Here is a 21466-nt window from a genome sequence, read left to right on the forward strand (position 1 = left end):
GTTTTGGGGTTGGCCTTGCCACACTGGACTGGAAATGAAGGATGATGAAGGGGAAGCTGTTGATGTTAGGGGTGAAAGGAGAAGGGGAGCTAGAGCTGGTTGGGGGGAATGGGGAACTGCTTCTGCTGGTCAGGGGAGTTGCCACACTGGACTGGAAATGGAGAATAGTGAAGGGGGAGTTGCTGCTGGACAGAGGGAAAGAAAGGGAGGGCTGCTACTGGACCTGGAGGGAGAAGAAGGAGATGCTGCTGGACTGTGGGGAGGGCAGTGGAGAAGGGGGTAGAGAGAGAGAATTGGTGGATGGGGAACAGTGGACTCAAGGAGGGAGAGATGCTAACAACAGGGGGATAGCAAAGAAGGCATACAAGCCATAAGGTGGGCTCTGGGCAGAAAAGAATAGAGAGATGATGCCCAGAGAAGAGATGCTGTGCATGGAGTATAGGGACAGACACAGAGGGGAATGCTGGATGAAGAAGAGATGGGGTCAGAGAAGGGCAATACTGATCACAGGGGTAGAAAGGGACAAGGACACAGAGTGTAGTGGTTTTTATTTCAGTCTTAGTAGTTTGCCGGTCCACAAAATAATTCTTTTATTTCCGCCGGTCCATAGGTGTAAAAAGGTTGAAGAACACTGATCTAAACAACCAAGCACTTTATATAAAGAAACTATGTATATAATAATAAGAGTGATGAGCCATGAGGACAGATAGATAAAATGCTTGTGTTCTTGATTGTAAACCACCTTGATAAGTGGTATATAAATACCCAAAATTTTTTAAGAAAAGGTACTGCAAATTGGATTTCTGTCTAGCCAGATATGTCAGAACCAATCCTTACTTGAAACTGACATGTTTCCAAACAGGAAGTAGACTGCTTCAGGTCTAGCCCAGAAATCCCAAGGGCCTATAATCAAATTAAAAGTGATTAACCATGTCAAATGCAGCAGAAATATCTAAGGTAACCATCAAAGAATTGCAATCAAAATCACAACGAATTGATTCTGGAATAGAAATTAAGAGTTTCCGTATTGTTTTATACCAGAAACCAAAATGAAATTGATCAAGAAGTCCATGCTCCTCAATAAACCTTTGCAATTGTTCTAATACAATTTTGCCAAAGAGGATAACAAAATATCAGTCTAAAATTATCAGGAGAACTCGGATCTAATTTTGGATTTTTCAACAAAGACCCGACTTTCATTAAAGCAAGCTTTAAAAGATCAATACCCTCCTATTTACAGTTATCAAAATAATGGATCTGGTATCATCACAACTGGTTTTTGGGGGGGGATTTCTGTCTTACAGGAGATGATGGGTGTTGTATGCTGTTACGGGGGGGGGCTGAGGGGCTGGTTTTCGGGGGGGTTTGCTATTCTGTTGATTGACTGATTGTTCTGATTTGGCACAGTACTGCTGTAGCGATGTGCGATTCTTTGTTATAAATAAACAATTACAAAAAAAAAAGGAATTTGAGGAATTTAAAAAGTGAATTGCTTCAACCACTTGCCCCAATGATACAAAATATTTCCAATTTTCAAAGTCATCTGAAACTGATTCAGCTTAACTAAAGTGGATTCTAAGGATTATTTATTTATTCAATTTTTCTATACCGTTCTGCCAAGGGAGCTCACAACGGTTTACATTAATTTATTCAGGTACTCAAGCAATTTTCCCTGTCTGTCCCAGCGGGCTCACAATCTACCTAATGTACCTGAGGCAATGGGAGGGGGATTAAGTGACTTGCCCAGGTTCACAAGGGGCAGCGTGGGTTTGAACCCACAACCCCAGGGTGCTGAGGCTTTAGCTTTAACCACTGTGCCACACAAGTTTCTTCTAAAACCTATCTGTAAATTGTGGCAATAACAGTAAAGTCCAGTGGTACCTTGGTTTACGAGCATAATTCGTTCCAGAAGCATGCTCATAATCCAAAGTACTCGTATATCAAAGCAACTTTTCCCATAGGCCATAATGGCAACCCTGACAATTAATTCCAGAACCCAAAAGGTGCCGAGGAAGTGGTGAGGGGTGGCCCAGGGGTCTGTACCTGACGGGTGCTGGGTCTCTAGTTAACGCATCCTTTGTCCACCAGCCGCTGGAGAACCCCACAGTGCTGCTTTGGGGGGATGCCTCATCTGTCCGCCAGCCGCTGAAGAACCCCTGAGCCCACACAACGCCGCTTCAGGGGGATTTCTCTTCCGTCCGATGGGCAGCCTTCCACGCCGGGTGCCTTCCGCATGTCGGAGAGCTTTTATCTGAGCCCATGCAGCTGAGTGCCATTCCACCTGCACGTTGCATATGATCACGCACAACGTCAGTCATCGAAGTGCGTGATCATACACAATGTGCAGGTGGGATGGCACTCGACTGCATGGGCTCAGATAGAGGCTCTCCGACATGCGGAAGGCACCCGGCGTAGAAGGCTGGCAGGTGGACGGAAGAGGAATCCCCCTGAAGCGGCGCTTCCTGCAGCTGTAAGTGCTCGGTTTGCGAGACAAAAGTTTGCTGAGTGTTTTGCTCGGCTTGCAAAACACTCGCAAACCGAGTTCCACTGTACTACCAAAATCAACTTGTCTACTAAAGACTCAATGTAACAATAAAATTGGCTAACTCTTAAAATTGTATCAATCTAAAAGTTAAGCTGTATACTTCAAGGACTCAAGGAAGCAGGGCTACGATTTAACTATTAGATTGATACATTTTAACAGCCAATTTTATTGTTACATTGAGGCTTTAATGACAGTAAAGTAACAAGACACACATTTTAGCGGATAGTTTAGCAACTACAGTATAGCAAACAACTCCTTGGACTCAGAAACAGATTGAAGTTTCCTAACAAAACATTCTTTGTTTTATTGTTCAAAACATTCAATAAAAACCAAAGCAAAATAACTGCAACCCAGCTTTGCACAGCTAATACTGACTGTAGAACATTTTTCATCCCTTTTATGACTTTGGTCTTCAAAAATGAGATATTTCACTGTTAGCATCCTAAAATATACCATGAAATTAATGACTTTAGACTGTAAAATTGTGCTATTTAAAGGGTTAACAGAGTCTACTATACACCCTTTATAGTGATTTGAAACAAGTGATAATTTCTCCTTGCCATAATCCAGTTTGCTTACATTTTTTCTTTTAACATTTTTACAGCCAAACACTGATGGGGAAAGAGAAGAGGGAGAAGAGTTGGAAGACAGCATGGATGCTTTTGATGACAGCGGTTCCAGCCCTTCCAGTACGCTAAGAAACTATCCACTGACTTGCAAGGTTGTTTACTCATACAAGGTTTGTATTTATTCCTGGATTTGTCCTCCACCATAGAATAAACAGACATGTTCCATTGAGCTTATGCACTAATAGCTAACATGAACGAATACAGTATAATCTCTTTATAACGGAACCTCATCTATAGCAGACGAGGTCTGCTGGTCCCAGCCGTGCGCCTTTATGAACATGCAGAAAATCACTGCATATAGCGGACTCACATATAACGGACAAACAATTTGGTCCCCAGAGCCGCTTTTAGCTGTAGTTTTGTTCGGCTATAACGGATACGCAGGCTCCGCCTACAAGGAATGTGGCATGCCGGTAATATAGTATCAAAATGCAGCCCAGAAGAATATTTTTCTTTCCAGTACAGTACAACATAATGCTTTAGAACATCTTTTAGTGTTCTGCTTTTGCAATCTTTTTGTGCCATACCATTGTTTTGCTGAGTTTTGTTATTGATGTTGCTGATATGTTTGTGCAGTGACTATTGTTCATTGATTGTAAGTTGTTTCAAGTTGACCTAAATAAAGTTTTTAAAAAATGCAACTCTGGATCTAATGGACCGTTTTTCCAGGTCCCTTGAAGTCCGTTATAATGAGATTATACTGTAAATTCTAAAAATAATATGTACCTGCATTCAAATGAGCATATATCAAAAGAAAATAAGGCTTTAGCAGGTGTGCACAAAATTGCAAGATATTCTAACCTCCGTGCTCTATCTTGTAGGTACCCAGTAAGACCTAAAAGTTAACAGCAAAATTCCTAGGGTAATAGTCCAGAATTAAACGGCTAGATTTGCTCAGGGAGTTTATTCCTCCATTAAGGTCAGGTGATAATCCCTCTTCAAGCAACCAGCCCACTCATCAAATAACAGGACTTCCTCAAGGCAGTCTCCTATCACCACCCTTCTGGAATGAGTTCTTGTCAATAGTTCTGCCCGATTCACGATTCGAATCAATTTAAAACAAAAAAAAAATCAGCCTCCCGATTTGGTGACTGACCCTCCCCCCTCGCCTCCTAAAGCAGGGATTGTGATTACATATTGTGATTACATATTGTGATTACAATATGTCAGATTTGAAACGTGTATCCTGCCAGAGCTGGTGTTAGACCGCAAACGTGAGCTAGGATTTAACAGAGAGAGGAAAAGTCTTTTTTGTTTGTTTATTTTGTTTACACCACTGCACCAGTGTGGGTAGGAGAGGGCAAAAGGGGTGAAGAGGCTATAAAAGGGGTGAAGAGGCTATAAAATAAACCCACCAGGATGTTTGGGGAAAAAAACAACAACACCCTATTGGGCAGGAAAATCAAATCAAAAAATCGATTCTATGGGCTGAATCGAATCAAATTTTTTTTTCCTAAATCGGGCAGCACTACTTGACAGTCCTGAGGGACACAATCTTCACCAAAACAAGAAGCCTGAGAATCATTCTGGCTGCACGATTGCAGTCCTCCAGTTGGCATCATATACAGTAGATCTCTCCCTACTATAAATTGAAGTGAGCACCTCGTGGCGGAATTGTCTGTGAGACTATACAGTGCTATCAGGTCAGAATGGTGGGTTCTCATTTTCAGGGAAGAGGGCTTTTCTTGAAAGAAGATGTCAGATTTTATTTTGGTAAAGGGGACAACCAGAGCAAAGGGATTGGGGAATAACGGAGATGTTCTGTTTTATCATGGTCTTGCATTTTCTTGTATTATTTCAGTGGATCTCTTGGGTTTAGGTATACTCTTTTAATTATTTATTAGAATGGACAATCTTTTATTTTCAATTAAGGATACTAGTTTGTTGGATTTCTTATATTTATTCTGCCCTGTGTCTATTTATGTTGTATTTGGTATGCTTTATTTTGTAATTGGTTGTTATTGACATTTTGGGCTCCTTTTACTAAGGTGCGTTAGGGCCTTAATGCGTGCTAAATTGCTGCACGCACTAGACCTTAACGCCAGCATTGAGCTGGTGTTATTCTAGAAGCGTACCGCGCATGGTAATTCTAGAAGCGGTTTAGCGCATGGTAATTTTGTACATGCGCAAAAACGCTAGCGCACCTTAGTAAAAGGAGCCCTTTGTTTTTGCCGCTTCTATATTATGCTAAATATTCTATGTTTTGTGTGCCACCTTGATGTGGCAGTATAACAAGTTCGATCAATTCCATATACTAACCAGCCCTTTCAGTTTGGGCTGTATAGCATGGGGTATTTGGCCTACTGTCTGAGCACACTAAATTTGTTGAGGTCAGTGTACATGTCAAATAAAATGGGACCTTTTTTTTTCTCCACCAACTAGAATTTTGTCCATAGCATGGTACACTTCTCCCTCGTTACTCACGGGGGATAGGGGTAGAGCCGGACCGCGAATGGTGAAACACCGTGAATATCCAGCTCTGACCCACCCCCACCTCCCTTCCACCTTCCCCTGGCATCCCAGCCTTACCTGGTGATCTAACTGGTTTTTGGGGCAGGGGCGATCTTCCTACACTCCTGCCCTGTGCAGATAGCCATTAAGAAATGGCTGTGGGGAGTTCCCGTAGTCTCTCGAGACTAGCTGATGAGTGCTAGAAAATGACACAGGTACAAAGTTTGTTCCCTTCCCCGTCTCGTCCCTCTGAGCTCTGATCAAACTGGTCTAGCTTAAAAAAAAAAAATGCATCACATTTGCTCTTTAGTATGAAGGCCTTAGTTTTAGAAAACAATATATTTGCATATTCTTTTTTTTTTTTTTTTTCCAATTCTTTATTCATTTTTTCATCTTACATCAAGTGTACAATAATACATCAATAAAATCATACACATCACTTTAATTTCTTTTCTAGTATCATCTTCAATATATAAATTAAGTCCCTTTCCCACCCACCCTTTCCACAAATATTATAAAGCAAACATATCTCATATATAATAAATTGAAAAACATTTATTTAACCAATAATTTAGCTATACATCCCCCCTTTCCCAAAATTATAATTATACTTTTAGTGTAAAAAGGTGTCTAATCATTGCAATATGTTATCAATGGCCCCCAAATCTTTTTAAAATTGTTATAATTCCCTTTTTGTATGGCAATTATTCTTTCCATTTTGTATATGTGACATAACGAGTTCCACCAGAAAGTACATATTCTTAATTTGTCAGTTTTCATGTATATTTGTTAATTTTTTATTGGTTGACACAAATTTGAAAACCTGGGGGCTCCTTCATTACCATAAAGTAATATTCAGGCTTTTTCTATTAATTTAAGTAATTTGATCAACAAGATGAGGCAAAAAATGTAGAATCTCCTGGGGGAATTCTGTGCAAAAGTTTTTAAAAATAAGTGCACAGTATTTGAAAATTCTGTGTTTTCGTAACAATAACACACTATAACTACTATCCTTGAACCATAATACAGTATATTAAAATAGAACAGCAAAAAATATTATTTCTCAATTATGCAGGATTTTTGAAGGAATTAAGACAGAATTCCCCTAAGAATACCCATCATAATTATAGGTCTAGGCTTTGAGGGATTTTATTATATCAAGCTGTAGAGCCTGAGGAAAACTTGGAACTGCTAATCCTTGCAGTTACAATGACAGTACCGTATTTTCACGTAGATAACGCACACCCGTGTAAAACGCGCACACGGGTATAGCGCGCGGAAAACACAAATTTATGTACAGAAATTTTATATACCGTGCACACCCGTATACCGCACATGCTGCCCGACTCTCCTTTCGCCCGCCCCGACTCTCCTCTGGCCACCCCGACTCTCCTTTCGCCCGTCCCGACTCTCCTCTCCCCCTTGAAGTCCTGTCCCCACCCTGAAAGCCTGATGCCCCCCCCCCCCGACGTCCGATTCACCCCCCGCAGGACCGCTCGCACCCCCACCCCGAAGGACCGCTCGCACGCACTCCCACCCGCACCCCCACCCTGAAGGACCGCTCGCACCCCCACAGCCTCCCGACCCCCCCCCCCCATCATGTAGAAGCTCCTACCGATGTCCTGCTGCTTTCTCTTGGCGGTCCCGGCCCTTCCGTGAGCCCTGCGCCTGCGCTGCTTCCTCTTCCAGCAGTTTGCCCTTTCTCTAACATCAAGCCCTCTTGCCCCGCCGACTCCCCGACACGATCGGGGCAAGAGGGAGCTCAAGCCCTCTTGCCCCAGCTAACCGCGGCACCCCCGACACGATTGGGGCAAGAGGGAGCTCAAGCCCTCTTGCCCCCCCTGACACGATCGGGGCAAAAGGGAGCCCAAGCCCTCTTGCCCCGCCGACTCCCCGACAATATCGGGCCAGGAGGGAGCCCAAACCCTCCTGGCCACGGCAACCCCCTACCCCCACCCTGCACTACATTACAGGCAGGAGGGATCCCAGGCCCTCCTGCCCTCGACGCAAACCCCCCTCCCCCCAACGATGACCCCCCCCAAGAACCTCCGACTGCCCCCCAGCCGACCCCGACCCCCCTGGCCGACCCCCATGACACCCCCACCCCCTTTCCCCGTACCTTTGTGTAGTTGGCCGGACAGACGGGAGCCAAACCCGCCTGTCCGGCAGACAGCCAACGACGGAATAAGGCCGGATTGGCCCATCCGTCCCAAAGCTCTGCCTACTGGTGGGGCCTAAGGCGCCTGGGCCAATCAGAATAGGCCCGGGAGCCTTAGGTCCCTTCTGGGGGCGGGGCCTTGGGCACATGGTCGGGTTGGGCCCATGTGCCTCAGGCCCCGCCCCCAGGTGGGACCTAAGGCTCCCGGGCCTATTCTGATTGGTCCAGGTGCCTTACGCCCCACCAGTAGGCGGAGCTTTGGGACGGATGGGCCAATCCGGCCTCATTCCGTCGTTGGCTGCCTGCCGGACAGGCGAGTTTGACTCCCGTCTGTCCGGCCAACTACACAAAGGTACGGGGAAGGGGGGTGGGGGTCGGCCAGGGGGGTTGCGGGTCGGCTGGGGGGGCGGTCGAAGGTTCTTGGGGGGGGGGCGGTCATTGGGGGAGGGGGGTTTGCTTCGAGGGCAGGAGGGCCTGGGATCCCTCCCCGTAATGTAGTGCGGGGTGGGGGTAGGGGGTCGCCGTGACCAGGAGGGTTTGGGCTCCTTCCTGGCCTGAACAACTAGCGGGGGGTGGGGTCGCCAGGGCCAGGAGGACTTGGGCTCCCTCCTGGCCCGATATTGTTGGGGAGTCGGCGGGGCAAGAGGGCTTGGGCTCCCTCTTGCCCCAATCGTGTCTGGGGTGCCGCAGTTGGCTGGGGCAAGAGGGCTTGAGCTTCCTCTTGCCCCGATCGTGTCGGGTGTCGGGACCGCCAAGAGGAAGCAGCAGGATACCGGTAGGAGCTTCTACATGATGGGGGGGGTCGGGAGGCTGTGGGGGTGCGAGCGGTCCTTCAGGGTGGGGGTGTGGGTGGGAGTGCGTGCGAGCGGTCCTTCGGGGTGGGGATACGGGTGCGTGCGAGCGGTCCTTCGGGGTGGGGATGCGAGCAGTCCTGCAGGGGGGTGAATCGGACATCGGGGGGGGGGGGGAAACTATGTAAAAAAAATTTTGTACAACGCGCTCACGCGTATAACGCGCAAGGTTATGCGCGGTTTGTAAAAACACGTATAACGCACGTGTTATATGCGTGAAAATACGGTACTTTCACAAAGGCAAAGGATGTTGGCAGCCCAGATCTTCTTTCAGGCTCCATGAACTAATGAATAAAACTTAAAAAAAAAAATCAAAAAATTTATTATTGTCCTTATATTAAGATATTTTGGAACTCAATATGGTCTCAAGTAAATGCATTATTGGAAAATCATGTGGCACTCTCTTACGATACAGTGCTATTTAGTATGATGATGAGGAAAAAGAGTCAAATATCACCAGAGAACAACAAGCTTTTATTAGTTATGACAGGGGTTGCCATCCAACATATAACCAACAATTGGAAAAATCACAGCAACCTTAGTTATGCTTTTTGGTTCAATACATTATGCCATATATTTAAAATGGAACGAGCAATAGCAATACAAAGAGGGACATATACTAACTTTATAAAAATTTGGGGGCCATTGACAAAATATTGTACTGAATAGTCATCTCTTCTCTTTTTCTTTTTCTCTTACAGCACACTAAAAAGGGGGGGATTTGGAAATAATTTTACATAATATGTTATAATATGATATATAATTTGTGTGTATTTTATTGAAAATATGATGAAGGGTGGGTGGTGGGGGGATATTGATGTACTAGATTTTTATGTATAGATATCAAAGTGATATTGTGGAATATTTTAGTGTAATATACTCTTTTGTGCACTTGTTCAATTTGAAAACGAATAAAGAATTGTTAAAAAAAAAAAAAACTTAAAAAAAAATAGAAGCCATAAACCCCATGTTCAGGTTGCCCCCCTCCCCAACCCTTTTCATGCTCAACTTGTGTCCTCACCACATCACCAGTTCTTCTTTTTCAGCCAGGTAGCAGGATTGCCAAGACAGGCAGTCACCCCCCCCCCCCCCACAAGACAGCCTATTCTCCCCAACCCCTCACCAGTCATACAGCCAGGCATTAATCTGCTGTCCCACAACCAGTCAGTCTCACCTCTTCCTCAGTAGCTTGCCTGCTGTCCCAGTCGAGCAATCAATGAGCTTGGTTTTCCTCCCTCACCTCCTGACAAGGGAATAGCTAGCGTGCTCCACCCCCCCCCCCAAAAAAAAAAAAAAAAAAGAAGCAGTTTCCAGCCAAAGCAGTCAACTACTAGGATTACAGTGTAACTCCTCACCAGTTCATCTGTTTTCCTCTGCAGCATGTTCATTTTAGTGCCCAGAATGACTCGGATTCAGGCACCACTGTTACATCCACGCGAGCTGAGCTCATGTTTCATCCTCAAGAGACGAGGCAAAGAAAGGAGCCATGCTGTAAAAAAGAAAGAAAAACCTGCAGAAAAACCCAAACGGAGCTGCTTTTATGTTCTTTGATCCCAGCAGTTAGCCAAATACTGTAGGGAGGGGGAATTAGGAAGAAACATTGAAATGCCTGTAGATGGACTGTTTTGTCCACATGTGTACTGTGAACTTTCCAACGACAGCTTGAATTAATGTAGTTATGGTGTTTCTGTAAAGGCACAATACATACTTTAATCCAGATTTTGTGACTAAAATACAAAAGAGCCACTTTGATTAGGGGAGAAATTTTTTTCCAAGGTTTGATAGAATTATATTTACAAACTCCCGAACCTGCTTTTTTTTGTGTGTGTGTGTGGGGGGGGTGTTAATTATTATTTTCTGTGCTGATGAGAAAGTGGTCATTCTTTAAACCCTGCTCTTAACAAACTTGAACACAGGACCCACTTTTTGCCTCTCAACCTTCCCCTCCTTTTTAAACGTTTCTTTTCCTTCCACAGGTCTCCACAAGTGAACCCTACATGCTGCTCATACCAGCTTCACAGTCCTCTATTTGATGCTTCCTGTCTGAGTGGAAACAGAAAGTTGCATCAGGCAGAAGGCTGCTGGGTCACAGGAGCAGCGTGTAGGAATTAAGCCAGAGACCTGTGGAAGGAAAAACAACTTAAAAGGTACTTGGAGGGGGTGGGATGGGAGTAGGAGAGAGAGAGAAGCTTGACCTGGAAGGGGCGTGGAAAGGAGGTGAGATAATTGGCAATTAATTATTTTGTTTTACCATGGGGAAATGCTTTTTACCATTCCCGCGGGGCGGTAAAATGTTTTTCTTCTTCTGCATCTGCAATCTTTCAAAATGTTTGCTGTTACCACGGATTACCATATGTCCCCATCCCCTGTCATTCTCTACTGACGATGTCCAAGCAACGTCATCGGATCTGCCCACCAGGCCCCCTTGAACCCTTCAGGTCCGAGGCATATGCCTACTTTGCCTATCCGTTAATCCGGCCCTGAGTGCATTGGCCTTTATTTCTGCTGGGCTTAGCATGCATGCTGTAGATCAGGGGTGCCCAATACGTCGATCGCGATCGACCGGTAGATCGGGAAGGCAACGTGAGTCGATCGCAGAGCCCATCCTGTGATAGACTTGTGTTGCCGTCCCGATCTACCGGCCGATCAGCCTTCCTCTCCCCGACGTCAAAGACACCGCCGCCGGACACCAGTTTAGTCTGTTTTTTTGTCATTTCGGTGGGGTGGGGGGGCGGCGGCAGCCTGAAAAAGAAATCATCCTGGCTGGGGTCTGTGTCATGCTCCAAAGCTTCTACAGCCTTCCTATCTGGCCCTCTCCCTTCTACTTGCATCTGGCCACACCCTCTGCTCCGCGGCTCTCTTCGGCAACTCAGCAGCAGCGATCGACATAAGCTTCTGACGTCGGGGCCTACCCTCTGCGAGTCCCGCTTGTTTCAACTTCCTTTTTCTACAAAAGCGGGACTCGCAGAGGGAAGGCCTCGATGTCAGCAGCCTGTCTTGATCACCGTTGCTGACGAGTTACTGAAGAGGGCCGCAGGGCAGGGTGTGTGGCTGGATGCAGGTGGAAGGGAGAGGACCAGATGCAGGACTCGTGGCTGAGGGAGGAGAACGAGAGAGGGGAGGGAAACAAAAGGAAATATTTCATACTGGGCTGGGCCCGAGTGGAGGGAGGGTGGAAAAATTCTGGCTACAAGAAAAGGGCGGAAAGCTGAAAATGGAGATAGTGATACAAAGAAGAGAAAGGGTAAGCAGGACCTACTGAATAAGGATAGAGATACAGAGGGGACATGAAGAGGAGGTGAAATAGAGGCATAGAAGTAATGCTGAAAAAGTGGGGGGGGGGAGATAAAGACATTGAAAGGGCAAATGGTGAACATGGGGTAAAGACAAGGACAGAGACAAATGAAGATTCTGAAAAAGTGGTGAGATAGGGATATAGGTGAGATGGACACAAAGAAGGGTGATGCTGGAAAATAGGTGGAATGGTAATTCTGACAGACACAGAAGGGAAATGCTGGATCAAGGAGAGATGGGGCTCAGGCTCGATGGAATGGGGAGAAATGCCTGGTTGGCCCGGAACTTCCTCTCCTACGTCATAATTGACGTCGGGGAGTGGAATGCTGGTCAGCACAACGCTTTTGCAGGGAGAGCTTGGGGCGGCGGTGGCTTGGGGTCTGTTCCCTGATGATGTCAAACCGAGTGGCTTGGGGGGAGGGTAGGGAGAAGGAAAGAAAGGGGGCAGGCAGGGAGATAGAAAGAAGGGGGAACAGGGAGACAGAAAGAAAGGGAGGCAAGGAAACAGAAAGAAAAAGTTGGGGGAGAGAATGAGGTCTGGAGGAGAGGAAACATACAGGAGGCTGAAAGAAGGGAAGAAAGATTGGATGCACAGTCAGAAGAAGAAAGTGCAACCAAAGACTCATGAAATCACCAAACAACAAAGGTAGGAAAAATGATTTCATTTTCAATTTAGTGATCAAAATGTGTCCATTTTGAGAATTTATATCTGCTGTCTATATTTTGCACTATGGCTCCCTTTTACTAAACCACAATAGCGTTTTTTAGCGCAGGGAACCTATGAGCATTGAGAGCAGCACGGGGCATTCAGCACAACTCCCTGTGCTAAAAACTGCTAGTGTGGTTCAGTAAAAAGGAAGGGAGTATATTTGTCTATTTTTGTATGGTTGTTACTGAGGTGACATTGCATAGAGTCATCTGCCGTGACCTCTTTGAAAAAAAACCCGGAATATGAATGATAATTAATATTTTCTCTGCCTTTCAGTGTGCTTTGTGGGTTTTAAAAAAAAATTTCATTATTGGTAGATCATTTTGACTTGGTCATTTTAAAAGTAGCTCGCAAGCCCAAAAAGTGTGGGCACCCCTCCTGTAGATCATACTTAGTCTTCTTACTGGTCCACTCATCTCTGCAATTAGGGGACTTTATCACATATTTTTCTTTCCCTCAGACAGCTGTCTGCACAAACTACCTACGAACCTTTTTTGCAATGACTCCCTTCCCCCATTCAGGTCTCAAAGTGGGCACTATAGGTGGAGGTACAATCAACAATCTTATCAGCTTTAACCATTCTTCCTTAGCTTCTATGATATGGGTGCAGGAAGGAGTACAGTGGTTCATTCAGGAACAATCAGCTTTAAAGCAGGCTAACCATTGCTTCCATCCCTAATCAACGGGTCTCCAGTGTTATTTGTAGGTTCTGGAAGTTTTTACTCCTGGATTTCTTTTCGGGATTGCTCCTTCCTATAGAATTATAGTATCTGTTTAAATGCCAGTAGTTTAAAACTTAGTTTTAGTTTAGTTTTTCTTAGCTTTAGAAGGAAGATATTAACATACTTGTTTCAGAGGACTTATTCTCTATGACAGTAGGTAAAGGAATGGTTGGAGATTTTATATCTGATATTGTTTTATTTGCTATATATATGTATTGATTATATATATATGTATTGATTCATTTTGTATACTAAGATTTAAATTTAAGAGTGTAATGATAGGCAAGGCAATAAAGTTTTTATCATAATAATGGTGATGATGGTATTAGATTGTATTAAATGTGTACACTATTTTAAACATACAATTAAGATAATACATGTAATGCTGATTTTGCAAAACTTGACCTCATCTCATTCCAGCTTGTCCCTTCTCTTCTCAATACAAACTTGAAAGTGTACAGTTTCCATCTTTCTACTAAATCCAGTATCTAGCTTGATCAGCCTAAGAAATCTCATTGCTGGTTTTCAGATTTTCAGTACTTCATTGCCAGTTTTAGCTAATAACATTTCTATGAGCCTTAAATGCAAATACAGTAAAAACTTGGATTGCAAGTAACTTGGTTTGCATGTGTTTTGCAAGACAAGCAAAACATTTTATTAAATTTTAACTTGATATGCAAGCAATGTCTTGCAATACAAGTACATACAGTATACACGTGTCACATCTTCACAACTGAGCTGATGGTTCTTCTCTCTCTGACGCTGCAGGAGTATAGTGACTGTTCTAAACCAGCAAGGTCTTGCAATACAAGTACATATAGTATTTTGTATTAAAGTTTTTGGGTTGTGTAACGAATCATCTGAGTTTCCATTATTTCTTATGGGGAAATTTGCTTTGATATACGAGTGCTTTGGATTACAAGTGTGCTTCTGGAACGAATTATGCTCGCAAACCAAAGTTTTACTGTACTCCAAATCTGTATGGGCTTAATAGATTAGAATCCATAGTCAATAAAGGCTCCCGAACCCTTATATCACTTTAACATGATAGTTTTTTTGATAGCCCTTTAAAGATGTGTTCTAACTTTTTAACGTATTTTCATTAATGTTTGTTTTTTTGGAGTGTTTCTAATTTTCTTTCATATTTATTTTCCAGGCCTCTCAGCCTGATGAGTTAACTATTGAGGAACATGAGATGTTGGAAGTGATTGAAGATGGTGATATGGAAGACTGGGTGAAGGTACTCTGCTTTCCAACTTTCAGAATAATTCTGTAAGGATGATATTAACCCACCTTTCTATAATTAAAAGTATCATGTCCACAGTACTAAGGTTAAAACCTAATGATTCCTCTAAGGCACAGGTTTCAAAGTTGGTCCTCAAGGGCCACAATCCAGTCCAGTTTTCAGGATTTCCCCAATGAATATGCATGAGATCTATTAGCATACAATGAAAGCAGTGCATACAAATAGATCTCATGCATATTCATTGGGGAAATCCTGAAAACCCGACTGGATTGCGGCCCTCGAGGACCAACTTTGACACCCCTGCTCTAAGGAAAGGTTGGTGCTTGCAAATTTTTTTTCGTGTGAGCAACAAATTCTAAAAATCAACAATTTTCCAGATTTGCAAGTATTTTTCTGAGCAACCGTGTAAAATTTGTGAGTGACACTTCTAGAATATGTGAGCGATTGTTCATGCGCTCTGCTTAGAGGGAACGTACGTAAAACTCTGGATTTTATTACCCTTAGGATGGATAGTGTATTTCATAATCACAAAGAATTGTCCTTTGTTCTGTACCCCCCTCCATCTTTTGTTGTTTAGCAATGTAAAATATCTGAGTAATTGTTTTAATTCTCTTCAACAGGCACGAAATAAAGCAGGTCAAGTAGGTTATGTACCAGAGAAGTATCTACAATTTCCAACATCCAACAGTTTGCTAAGCATGCTCCAATCACTTGCAGCATTAGACAGTCGATCGCACACCTCCAGCAATTCAACTGATGCTGAGCTAGTCTCAGGAGGCATTAATGGAGATTCTAATGGTAACTACCCAAGGCCTGCATTTAGCATCAATTTATAGGTTTTGAAACTTACTATGTTAGTACCAAATATTCCAAATTAATGTGAAACCAACAAAAAATTTGTAATATGGTAGAACTTAACAAATCGAGTACTACTCGAAAGGGTCCAGAGAAGAGCGACTAAAATGGTTAAGGGGCTGGAGGAGTTGCCGTACAGTGAGAGATTGGAGAAACTGGGCCTCTTCTCCCTTGAAAAGAGGAGACTGAGAGGGGACATGATTGAAACGTTCAAGATATTGAAGGGAATAGACCTAGTAGAGAAAGAGAGATTGTTCACCCTCTCCAAGGTAGAGAGAACGAGAGGGCACGCTCTAAAGTTAAAAGGGGATAGATTCCGTACTGGAACGCTCTTCCAGAGTCTGTTGTAGGGGAAAACACCCTCCAGGGTTTTAAGACTAAGCTGGACAAGTTCCTGCTAAACTGGGACCTATGCAGGTGAGGCTGGACTCATTTAGAGCACTGGCCTTTGACCTGGGGGCCGCCGCGTGAGCGGATACTAGGCAGGATGGACCACTGGTCTGACCTAGCAGCAGCAATTCTTATGTTCTTATGTATTGAAGGCTTTGCTCGCCCTTCCTTCCTGATATTTAATTACAGTGGTCAGCCATTATTTTAAAATGCAGCCATTGCACTTTAATAAAATCTGAATATTTAGCACCAATGCCCAGTTACCAGCTGACACTGAATAACCACATTGACAAGCAGTGCTATAGAGAGCTAATTGGATACAACTAGGACATCCTTTTAGGTATCCTAGTTTTATCTGGTTAGTGGACTGAATATCCCAGTTAACTGGATTAATCTCCAGCCATACCCCTAAATCACCCTGGTACTATCCAAATAATGCAAAGGTGGTAAAAAAAAAAAAACAACAGCATTGTTATCCAATTCATGCCATTGAATATCCCACTAACTGGCGCTTATGTGATTGGCAATACTTGTTAACCAAATAAATGCCTTTAATTTTATTAAGAGCTTTCATGGTCATAAGTTTTGGGTAGCCTTATCTCCCTAGAAGGGATAGGAGTTCTACTAAACGATCATCTAATGTAGCTGTTCTCAGTTTATTGTGTGTTAATAGTTTGTAAACTGGCTTGTTTTCAATTTAGCTTTTCAAGTGAATGAATAGACTTAACATTTCTTATTCTTTTTTGGCATTTAATGGGATAACAGGAATGTAGTAACATATTGCAAGCTTGATTTAGGGCTTTTATCCCTTCTGGATTTGCATGGCTTCTCTCACCTGATTTTGTCTGTTGGGGAGATAATGGTTTATACCTCCTCCCCTGTGCTTAGTTTACATACTGGCAGTAATGTCATAGGTATCTGTCCTGGGACAAGATTTTGGTTGTTTTTGTTGTAGTAGAATGGATCCCCTAGGACACAAATAAAGTAAGAAATGACCTAAGAAAGCTAAAGAAGTGGTTGCATGCTTGGAAGTTAAGATTCCTTTACCAAAAAAAAGTGCAAAATCATGAATTTGGGGTGCAGAAAACCAAGGAAGCAGTACATAATGCAGAGTAACTGATCAGAACCAACCCTTTTGTTATGATTTGTACATTGTCAAAATCTTGTCTACTGAAATTTTGGTGGTGTTTGTGTTCTGTTGACTTTTCTGGCAGCTTTTTTTTTTTTTTTTTGCATTATGCTATTGTTTTTAATTATTTAAATGTTTTATCTTTATGGTTTTTATTATGTCTTCAATGTGTGTTCTCTTTCTTCTGTACTTTTATCATTACTGTACATTTTCTTGAATTTCAGTTATGTGATTTTGACAAGCCCACAATATAGAATTGTTGTTGGTATATGCTATGGAGGTGTTAAAAGAGGGGATGGATCAGAATGAGACTTATTGTCTGATTTCGTTAGATATCTCAAGGGCATTTGATTCAGTAGATCTGAAATTATTTTTGTTAACGTTAGAACGTTTGGGAGTGTTTGGATGTTTTACGATGGTTTTCTTCATATTTGCTGAATTGTTCATTTCAAGTTAGTGGATGTAAAGAGGCTGATTCTACAAACAGCATCCCGATTGTAGGCGGGATGCACATGTTTTAAAATCCATGCCGCAAAGGACACCTACAATATATGCATCTGGCTCACACCTACAGAGGCATCTAGGCACTCCTACCAACACCCGGAAGTGACCTTAAGTGCCTATAAGTATCCTTATGCGTCTCCATAGGTGCAAGACAGACGCCTTAAATGTAGGCCTGTAAAATGCTGGCCTACACTTATTTATTTATTCAGTTTTCTATACCGTTCTCCCAGGGGAGCTCAGAACGGTTTACATAAATTTATTCAGGTACTCAAGCATTTTGCCCTGTCCTGGCGGGCTCACAATCTATCTAATGTACCTGGTGCAAATGAGGATTAAGTGATTTGCCCAGGTCACAAGGAGCTTCATGGGATTTGAACCATAACCTCATAGTGCTGAAGCTATAGCTCTAACCACTATGCCATACAGTCTCCTGTTGGAAAAAAAAGACATAATTCTCTTAAAGACACCAATGTGTGATTGACATGTGATCCGCAGCTGCCAAGATCAGCGTCCTTTAGAAAATCAGGCCCAAAGTGTCCAACCCAATTTTTGTAGGGAGTGGAGTGTCCCAGGGCTCACCCACTCTGCCTTATTATTTAACCTTTATTTGGCGTGTGTTTGGGGTATTGTTTGACTCTGAGCATTTCCTATAAGTTGTACATGGATGGTATTTTTAAGATTCTGAAATGAATGATTGATTGAATTTTTATATGCAGCATGTTACATGAGGAGACAGGATTTATGTTTGAATGTTAGGAAGTCTGAGGTGACGTTGGTTGAGAGGAGTGGTGAGGAATTTTGACTTTATAGTGCAGTGGTCTCAAAATGGCGACCCGGGGGCCACATGCGGCCTGCCAGGTGCTATTTTGAGGCCCTCGGTATGTTTATCATAATCACAAAAGTAAGCTAAAACAGTTTCTTGATCATATGTCTCTTTAGCTTTAAATGACAATATTATTATTAAGACTTAGCCAAAAGGAAAGATTTATAAACTATAAAGAGTTTTACCTCATGCAAAATTGTTATTTCTTTAATAAGACATTAACTGTTTTTTTTTCTGAGGCCCTCCAAGTATCTACAAATCCAAAACGTGGCCCTACAAAGGGTTTGAGTTGGAGACCCCTGATATAGTGGGTGCATGAAGGATGTATGTTTAAGGGTGGAGAAGGATATGACTGTTGGGGTAAAATTTGATTACCGTCTTAACCTGCAAGCTCAGTTGACTAAAATGATCCAATTTTGTTTTACACAAGTTCATTTGCTTTTTCATTTGAAGCCTATGTGTCCTTTTTTAAAAATCTCTGGTACAGAAGTTAGTGCTCTCCAGACATGACTACTGCAACAAATTATACCTTGGCATATCAAGTGCTAGATGCTGCTCACTTGGTTACAGGTGTGCCTAGGTCTGCTCACATAACCTCGGTTCTTCATCAACCGAGGCTAGTTGCTAGTTTTGTTTAGGGTACAGTAAAGAATGACCCGCAGGTAACCTGCAGGAACAGGGGGGAAAAAGTCTGTTTGCTACAGGTACAGGGACAAGGTCATTGAATGGCCTTGTTCCCACAGAAAAGTATCTGCCGCAAGTTGCCTCCCTTTCCACCCCTCCCGGTCAGCAGCCTTCCTCGCGATCACGCAGTCTAGCAACCTCCCCCCACCCCTCCTGATCGACAGCAGGAAAAAAACCCCAACAAACCTGCGACTCTCCTGAGGTGGGCCTACCAGACTCTTGGTAACTACAGGCAGGGCTGCTCTGACCGAAACCTTCTTGCCTCCGAGTCATTGTAATGTCAACACAATAAAACATTTTAATAATGTCAGCAAAGATGAAATATATAGATAGGTTAGTGTAACAGGAGTTATAAAATAGGGAGATTAATTTAAAGAAAGTTGCATGTGAAGTCAGAGAGGTGCATGAATATAATCTCCTCTGAGGTAGGAGTGGATAAACATGTCCTGTTACAGTATGTGCGGTTCACAGTCATTCGCGCGCGGGACAAAGCCGTGCCGACATTTGAGCCCAGACAATTGGACGCAAGACTCTAGCGCGCTGCCAGAAAAGTTAATTTTAAAGAGCTCTGATGGGAAGTGTGAGGGAGGAACCCCCCCCCAATTTACTTAATAGTGTTCGTGCTGCTGTTAGGGGGGGTTGGAACCCCCATTATAGAGGAAACTTAGCTTTTTCCTGACTTTTTAGGAAAATGTTAAGTTTTCTGTATAATGTGGGGGTTGCACCCCCCACACCCCTCCCCCCCATGGCAGCGTGAACAGTACTAAGTAAAGTGGTGGGGTGCCCCATTGGAGCTCTTTAAAATTAACTTTTACAGCGGCACGCTGGAGTCTTGCGCCCAATTGTCTGTGCCAAAATGTCGGTGCAGCTTTGTCTGGTGCGCTTTTGGCCTGTCACCGTAAGTGCCGCTGATGTCACGCCTTGTAGTATGTGTATGACTATCAAGTTAGTAATTTCTTCCATGTATGTGTAGGGTAAGGTGTTTCATAAAGGATTCACCTTAATTTTCATTAAATCTCAAGCAAAGATATACACTGTTACATTATAAAGACTAGTAGGTGCCTAACCATTACATCCTGTCATAAAATTACCCTTATTATGGAAGAGGAAGTGACGTCATCGGGAGCGATGGTGGCTTAAAATCGAAGCTCCTCCGAATCGCGCTAAACTTTTAGCTTTCAGCTAGCAGTACGAGGCTAGTATCTGGCACTTTTTGCATAATTAAGTGTGGAAAACTAGCGGGCTGCAGATGGCTTCGAAAAAAGGGCGAGCGGATTTGAAATCCTATGCTTACCAGCCATCGGATAATTCTGAGGCCTGTGAGACTGATGAACCACAACGCGGTAAGGGCGTTGTCCAGTTGAGTGCCGAGTCTGATGCTCGATCGGCCACCTGTGGGGAAATGCGTGCATGGATGGCAGATTTAAAATCTACAATGCTTTCTATCCAAAGCACTTTGCAATCGGAGGTGGCTAAGATTGGGCAGTCAGTGCATGAGATGGGGGCTCGGCTGCAGGAGTTTGAAGAACGCGTTATTGATCATGATACGGATCTAGTGGCCCTGCAAGCGCGGTGCGCTCATTTGGAACGCAGACAGGAAGATTTTCAACTTCGCCTAGAAGATGGTGAGAATCGCAGCCAACGGAGTAATGTGCGTGCTAGAGGGGTTCCTGAATCTTTGGCTGCATCGGAGTTACAGGCTCATTTGTTGGAAATCTGCAAGCGCTTTCTTCAGGCAGCTGACCCAGAGGCTCCAATACCTGTGATCGAGTTTGAAAGAGTGCATCGGGCTCTGGGTCCCCGGGTAGGTGATAGGCCCCGGGATGTGGTAGCCTGTTTTACACGCTATCCAGTTAAAATTCAAGTTCTTCAAGCTGCTCGAAAAGTGGGACATATCACATGGGAAAATTCTAAAGTGGAATTATTTGCGGATTTATCCGCAATTACTTTACGAAAGCGTCGAGATTTTCGGGAGATTACTCACTGCTTACAATCCCATGCTATCAGATATCGATGGCTTTTTCCTTTTGGACTTTCCTTTCAAGTGGCTTCTCAACTACATAAGGTTACTTTAGTGGAGGAAGCTGCAGCTATATTACGTGATGCTCAACTTTATGCATCCTTGGAAGAGCCGACTACATCATCTGGAACTGGTGCTTCATCGCAGCGCTGGAAACGGGTCCCTACTAGTAGCAAGCGCCTGCAGCGGAGATCTGGCCTGGAGCAGAACTCGGCCTCTGGACCTACCTGAATTTTTAAGCAGCTTTGTTTGGTTCTTTGTTGAATGATATGTGACTCTTGCTAGTTCTTGTTTATTATTGGCATATATGATCTCTTCTCGTACTATTTTTTATAAGTTTGGTGTGATTTGGGGTATGTTGGGATGTCACTTTCTCTTTTAGCCCACCATGAGGAGGGCCTATGGTTAGTTTGGGGATGGGAGGGGAGGGAGGTGGGGGGGGGGAATGGAGAAGGG

General features: G+C 43.6%; 1 protein-coding gene across 3 annotated transcripts in view; it reads left to right on the forward strand.

Annotated features, from left to right (window-relative positions):
- The window catches only part of FCHSD2 (FCH and double SH3 domains 2), a 330943-nt gene that overhangs the window by 279955 nt on the left and 29522 nt on the right, over positions 1–21466 (forward strand). For all 3 annotated transcript variants that reach the window (XM_033947792.1, XM_033947791.1, XM_033947793.1), the window contains exons 14-16: positions 3150–3284; positions 14516–14599; positions 15226–15403. In XM_033947792.1, the coding sequence (XP_033803683.1) occupies positions 3150–3284; positions 14516–14599; positions 15226–15403 (397 nt within the window). The remainder of the gene's footprint in view (positions 1–3149; positions 3285–14515; positions 14600–15225; positions 15404–21466) is intronic.

The sequence above is a fragment of the Geotrypetes seraphini genome, chromosome 6, assembly GCF_902459505.1.
Source record: "Geotrypetes seraphini chromosome 6, aGeoSer1.1, whole genome shotgun sequence".
Taxonomy (NCBI): domain Eukaryota; kingdom Metazoa; phylum Chordata; class Amphibia; order Gymnophiona; family Dermophiidae; genus Geotrypetes; species Geotrypetes seraphini.